Source organism: Carex rostrata, chromosome 13 (assembly GCF_964058835.1).
Source record: "Carex rostrata chromosome 13, lpCarRost1.2, whole genome shotgun sequence".
In the NCBI taxonomy this organism is placed as follows: Eukaryota; Viridiplantae; Streptophyta; class Magnoliopsida; order Poales; family Cyperaceae; genus Carex; species Carex rostrata.
In genome coordinates, this window is record NC_135930.1 from 8,652,433 (window position 1) to 8,659,872 (window position 7,440).

Here is a 7,440-nt window from a genome sequence, read left to right on the forward strand (position 1 = left end):
CAACACTACATATTACTAACTCTTCATGCTGACACCAAAAACCGTTGAAAAGGAAATGACTTTTGTCACCCATCTCTCTCTAATTGGTCGACCATCGCATTACCTTACCAGATATGCCACCTTCTCTTCCCAGCTAAGTCTCTACATTATACAAAGAGTGCAGTGACACATTCTCGGTGTGCGAGTGAGTTTGCTATAAAGGACAGACAACAGAAACATTGCTCTTGTTGAAATGAAGACAGCAGAAAAGAAGATACAACACCAAAGTTAAAAACAGTTAAAGCAATTAAAAATTCCCATCAGTCTAAAACAAGCTAACTACCAGTCCATAAAATTACCTCAACAAGCAGAACATAACCTACAATCTATACTCATCCTTAAAACTTAATAAAAAAAAAAAAAAAAAGAAGAAAAAAACAACCTGGCAATAAATAACGCTTGCTTAGACACACAAGTCAAGCTTTAAATACCCACGCCATTATTCTGTTTTTTTTTTCACTGCCTGGGTTTCTTGGAGGAGCTGCAACTGGGACACTTGTACTGCTTGATGGAATCAGCTTTAGCAGGGGTGATCTTGACACACTTGCCATGGTACCATCGCTCACACACGTCACAGCAGATCCAGAACTCGTCAGCACTGTAGACCCCATTGCAGTACCCACAGATCGTCTCGCTGTGTTCTCCATCGTCTTCTCCGTACCCCTCGTGCCCTCCTGCCCCTCGAGACATGTTTTCTAGTTGCCCATCACTTGATTGCTGCAATTAAGTCCGTAAAGAACACAAATTGTTATTCGCATTCTACCCTAACCCTACAGAGATGGGACTTAACAGTGGTAAGGAAATGAAAGGTTTTAAGGTAAGATGAGAACTGAGGAAGTCAGATGTGCACTATGTTACACCAAATTATAGCCACTAAATGCCAGCATGTTTCCAATTGGCAATGTGCTGTTTTGGATTTTCATCTTTCAATTTGGTCATATCTTGCACATGCTGGTAGCAATCCCGAGGGCACAGCATCATACCAAACATTTTGAGTTTTCCATTTTATAAAAATAAAATTTAAGTCGTGTCTTAAAAGGTTGTCTTAAAAGTAGGACCCAGCACAGGTCATAAATATTTAAGTAAAATTTAAGCTATAACAACTAGAGGGAAGAATCACATAGGTTATCAAGTTTGTCAAACAACTTAAAGTACATCTATGCTGGCAAAGATACTTTTCTTTTTCAATTTAACCTTTGTTATTTTGGATTTGCTTCCACTGTCAACACTGGACCTGTCTTTTATTTGCCTTGGGCCACCTGAGACCACCTCATACACTGTAGGGAGGTCATTAATCATTCCAAACAAGCGTTTCCTGGATCAATACCAATGATATCAATTAACCACAAAGAACTCCGAGTTAACAAAAGATAACAAAACAATGCCAATAATTATGCTCTTAAAATGTTAGTTCCCAAATCATTTGAAACACAGTAGTTATGTGTTACCAAGTACATTTGCTGTAAAAACATTTACATGTACCATGCAAGTGCCTGACTAGCATTAGACGAAACAAAAAATCTGGCTCACCAGTACTTACTATGCTATGAACCAAAGGTTGCAAATTTTATCACACGATTGATACTGACAAGAGTAAGGCTATGGTACTATGTGCATAGCACAGTTTGGTCCGTACTATGGATGCATATTTTCATTTTCAAAGTCCAAACAGTCGATCCATATTGCCCAACATGAATTCCATATGAAAATGTGCTTGTATGCCAAATTTTACATTTTTTTTAATATTTTTTTAAACAGATACAAAATCACTTGATCTAAAGATTCTAGACCATTCCAATTTAGTGATTTTCTACCAATCCAAAAAAAGTAAACAAAATAAAAAAATGTGAAATTTGGCCTCCAAGTACATTTTCATATGGAGATCATGATAAACGGTTCAGATCAACTATTTACTTTGAAAATGAAGATATAGATCCGTAGTACGGACCAAAGTGAGCTATGCATAGTATTGTAGCCTCTCTCTACTGACAATATTCTATGTTACGACTATGAGGTGGTAAAGTGTACGGACAATAAAACTGACACGTCAAGTCTTCTGACCCAGAACTCAATCAGTTTGTATGGCACAGATGAGAAGAGGGGGTTGCACAGGCTCGGGTGGGAGTGTGTGTGTGTGTGGGTGGGGGGGTACCTGTCGTTTCGATTGAGACGAGCGGCATAGTAGAAAGCGACTGAGAGGAGCCATGAGTCAGAGTGAACTGCAACAAGGGAAAGCCAGTCCTTGCGATTCATCCCATCACGTGCAAAGTTGATTCCCAGGGCTGGCTCAGGTAGCTCAGTTGGCACCTCCTCTGCCGGAAGAGTTACCTCCCATGTCCCATTGCTCAGGCCATACAAGCACAAGTTGTCCTTATCTGCATTTTTATAACAGTCATTTTATTAGTTCATTGTTTCTTTAAATTTATTTAAATTAGTTAAATTATGTTTCAATTTCACTTATTTTATTTATTTTTGGAAGGAGGCTTGAAACGCTGCATGTGGTGCCAACCATATTTGTCGACTTTTACTTGCACCATTCTACTATTTTCAGCTGGCATCCACTTAGATACAAATACTAATCAGAAACTACTGTGATGAACAAGCACATCTAATGGAAAGCAGAGGATGTTTCCTTCTCAGCAGTGCCATATTAGTTTGCTCAAATTAATCAGAGAACATAAATAACCACAAAAAAAGGCAATGACAAGATGGTTGCTTTTCTGAATTAACAGAAAAACTTGTTCAAAAGAGAATAGCAAATTTCAGTTATGGATTTTGTATGAGCTCCAACTATATCATCAAATTTCTCATATTTACATATTATGCCCAACAGAACTAGCCATAATTTCCCTAGGAAAGTTAAGTTCCATTGAATAGACAAACACACTCCCAATTTTGTTAAGCCTTCTTCCTCTTTTTTCCCCACTTCAGAGTTTCATTGAATTAAAATCTTACGCTCTCAAGTTTAATTGATGCTTGGGACTAATGAAAAGTGTTGATCTTGTTAATATTAAAAAGTTCAGGGCAACATAAATTTCATTACTTGTAACCTTGTTATAACATTGGCATGCCATTTCCGTATACCACATTTAAGTTTTGATTGCAGATATCAGAATTATTGTGGATTATTTGCAAATATGTTAAAATTTTGGGTCATTGAATGAATTTCCGAAAAACCATGTTTTCATAAAAGTACATGAGTAAGTGGATATATGAAGCACATCAGCAACAATACCATTTTGATACTCCGTCTGGCAAGTACACAACAAAAAAAAATGTAAGCTTTCATTACTTTTAACCCATCAATTCCATAGATAAGTACTGATAGAAGCAGAAGGGTCATACCAGGATCACACAGGTTGGAGAACTCTTCAACATCTGCAAAAGATAATAAGACGAAGCAGTATTAGACTTTCTGATTATCTCTTTACAACATCAACATTTTTTTTACTTGCCGTAACCCTCAAAAGGTTAAAACAATACGATCAGTAACATTTTATCTTATCTAAACTGAATTGGTTATTCAGTTCATAGTTAATTTGAAAGTGAGAACATATATCATCTTCGTTTATTTCAGTTATTTAGGTGAGAAAACGGCTTAAAAGGGGCAAAATTAGATTAAATTAAACAAATGGTGTTGGCAGTATTCGTATTTACCATTTTTGTCCTAAACATCACATTAGTCTAGAACTTGGGTGTCACTTGCAAATATCTGAAATAAATTATTGTCACTTGCAAAAATGAGATACGCGGTTCCTACCTGAAAATATCGCAATATAAAGGCATGCAATTTGCAATGTTGCCTTTAGTAATGTCATTCAAAATAGGTGTGTTAGATCTCGACATGATGAATATAGCCCTTTTATTTAAATGGTGGTGAAAGAAAAAAATCCTACCTATCAACATGCTTGGAAAGAAATAACCAAAATAAAGTAAAAATAGAAATTAATTTCCCCTTTCTGGAAGAACATTCTTAAATTAGGTGCCATAGAGAATACTGGTTTTTCTTACCAAATAGTAATGGCAAACATATTAAACTGTGGACTAAAATATGGCATAACAACTGTGTGTTGTCAAGTACTTTTCCCCAGTTCTAAATCTGACATCTCATTACAGGAAGTTGTTGCTTCACAACAAGCAAACATTGTTTTTAATAGACACCTTAGTGGGGGTCTTGTTACAAGAATGGCATGACTTGAAGAGAATTTTGAGGCTGCTGTGTTAACAATAAAGAAGACGACCATATTCTTAGCTGGAGACGAGGCAGCAAGGGATTATTCACCACACAGTCACTCTATGAGTGGCTCCTTTAGAAGGACTCAAATTAAAAATGCCATGATGTGGTGGAAAGTAAAAACTCTTCCTAAAATTGAAACCTTTATGTGGTTGGTACAGAGAAAAAAAGATATTAACAAAAGACACCCTTGTAAGGAAAGGATGGTTTGGACTCTGGAGACATTATGTTGTTTTTGCCTCTAGATGAACCTATAGATCATCTTTTCCCATTATGCTCCTATGTTCAACAAATCTGATTTTGGTTGGGGAGATGTCAGTCCTATAACTCCGCTTGTGTAGTTTCTATACACAGCCTGTCCCAAGCCAACGTAAAATACAACCTTTGTATGGAAATTAAACCTTCACGAGTGACTCGGTTGGGTTTCATTTGTAGCCTACCCCAACTTGTTTGGGACTGAAGGCTTTGTTGTTGTTGTTGTAGATGTCAGTCTTATTTCACACACTGGGAGAGATTTGATGATCTACTTCAATTTGACCTCCAACTCAACTCACAAAAAAAGGCTTTCTTACTAGTTTTTAGTGCAGTTTGCTGGATACTTTGGAAAACTAGAAATCTTCAGTAAGAAAACTAATCTTACATATTTGTTCTTTGGTTCATGCTCGGACAGGTGTGTTAGAGGAGTCTCTGGCAGCACTGGTCAAGCCATGGAGATCTGGACAAGATTCCTATCCAATCTGTGGGGCATTGCAACTGCTTGAATGCTAAGGCGGGCCCAGAGCCCCTTGAGGGGGCTGTGATTTCGGTGGAGGTTAGATGAATCTCCCTAGCTTAAATGTGCACGTGTTTTGTGATGCTGTAATGCATGAGTTTATGCTATGTAATGAGTTGAAGTTTTGCATTGTGGCTGTCAAACTGGTTTCATTACCAGTTCTGTCTGGTTTTATAAAAAATATGTATCTGTTAGGGGTAGGATTGTATTAGGCATATAAGGTCGATGATGCAATTTTTGTGTGGGATTAAGGCTTTTGCAAATTCTTATTGTGTCTAGTGTAGCATGTACCAATGGTACATGGTGACATAGATGGTATGAAAGAATTCGTAAAAGTTGAGGAAGCAGATTGTGTCGCTGAGACCAAACAAGATGCCATGGGGTTTTTCTCTTATAGGCTTATGATTTTGGGTTTTGCATTTTAGATCTGACAATCGAGTTGTATTTTGTTTCAGTTTCAATGAAACAGACACATTGTAGGACTAAGAATGGGTTATACAACCTAATAATTTTATGGGGCTAGACATTTAAAGTGCACATATGCAAGGAGGAAAACTCAATTTTTGCTTGAACAAACAATAGTACTCTCGTTCTATTGTGAAGCAGCAATTAATTGCAATATTTCACTGTGATCGGGAATAATTGGACAATTGACATCAAATATTAACACATAAAAATGAGGGATCGTCTAGGGTAAGTAATTTCACTGAAAACTATTTAAGAATATAACAGATTTGCAAATGCATGCACGCAGATGAGGAACTAAAGAACGAAATAAAAAATTCATAAGGTTATGCTAGACAAAAGTCGAAGTCTGTCCAGGAGCATGTCGGAGATCACAAGCTGCCACCGATGAGGGTTCTTCCCGCGAATGAAAAATACGAGGGTCATATCCGAAAAAGATGAGCTCATCGAGTAAGAGAAGAGGTGGCGCAAGCAACCAAGTGACCTTAGAAGTTACTCACACCAGTAACAAAGTGACATACGTCGAGGTACCTTTGCAAAAGAGTGACTGGAGTCTAGAAGAGAAAGAGAAAAGAGAGAGAAATAGAGAGAGTGAGATGCACCTGAGGTTAACGCGCGAACGATGGCAGTGCGGCGGTTGCGAAAATCCTTGAAGATTTCTTCAACAGTGCGCGGCGTCGTCGAGGAGTTGGCGGGACCATCCATGGCGAGAAATGAGAGTCTTAGGTCACAGATCTGTCAAGCTTTGAAAGAGAGATTTGATGGATAGTGAGTTCGATTTTTAAGAGAAAAAGAGAGGCGAAGAGATCGAGTTTTGTTATAAGCTAGAGCGAGAGGGAAGAGAGAGCTTGGGAGTGGGAAATGGAAGAGGGGAAGGGAAGCTCGTGATCGGACAGAAGAAGGGCAGAGAGAAATAGGGTATAATTACCTCCGGTTTTATTTAAATGGAGATGTCCTGGATTGAGGTGTAGACTGGGGGAGGACACTGGATACTCCGTTCCTTCGAAGCTGCTGGAGATATTTTGTTTAAAAAACGGAGAATTACAGAGAAGTCCTTGTTGCGCGTAGGAAATTACTTCAGTCTTCGTCAAATTTTGCTAAAAATAGTTTGATGGTGTCTCTTAAGTCTCAATAATACGAAGAAAGAATTTGAGTACTTATATATTCATTTTTCACGTATAATTATTAAGTGATATTGCAAAAAATGAATTTCTTTTTGAAAATTGAATGGCAGCAGCTAGAGTAGAAAAAATGTGTCGTGCCGTGGCTTTGGTCTCGAGCCGTGTTGTGCTATGCTGTGACTTTGATCTCGTGTCATGCCGTGCCGTGACCAAGTGAACAGTGACACATGCCTAGCCATGACCAAAATGTTGAGGGGTGATCACAGCACACGAATGGTCACAACATGCGAGTCACACCGTGCCGTGTCCAAACGTAGTTGGTTACGTTTCTCACATTTAACTATTTTTTTTTCATAATTTAAGTTAGTTTATTTAAGATTTACCATCTGATTAAAATCTAACGATTCTAGTTACACGTGACGTGTCGTGCCATAATTGAATCTTTCGTGTGACATGTTGTGCCATGCCAAATTTTTCAAAAGCTGGTCATGACACGCAAATAGTCACAGTACGGAACAGTTACACGTACCATACTGTGCCATTCCGTGACAGAACCGGCTTTACCGTGCCATTTTTCCACTCTAGCAGCAGCAGCACTTTGTTTAAAGACAATAAACTTCAATGAATATTTTAAAGAGCACTGCGGGTGAAAACAGAACGGGTAAAATAATATTCATATTATTTTTAATTTTCCGAATATGGATATGTATACGGATCATATATTAGACGAATACAGATACATATCGAATCAGATATATATATATTAAAAAAATATAAATTTACTATTAAAAAAAATACTAAATTTCATA

At 37.7% G+C, this 7,440-nt stretch overlaps 1 protein-coding gene across 1 annotated transcript; it reads right to left on the reverse strand.

Annotated features, from left to right (window-relative positions):
- Nucleotides 1-270: 270 nt before the first annotated feature.
- On the reverse strand, nt 271-6,419 carry LOC144564059 (PHD finger protein ALFIN-LIKE 1-like). Its single transcript, XM_078313563.1, has 5 exons — nt 6,113-6,419; nt 3,385-3,417; nt 2,192-2,414; nt 1,234-1,354; nt 271-756 (listed from the first exon to the last, which is right to left on the reverse strand). The coding sequence occupies exons 1-5, from the start codon at nt 6,213-6,215 to the stop codon at nt 496-498; spliced, it is 741 nt and encodes a 246-aa protein (XP_078169689.1). The 5' UTR covers nt 6,216-6,419; the 3' UTR covers nt 271-495.
- Between the last annotated feature and the right edge of the window lie 1,021 nt (nt 6,420-7,440).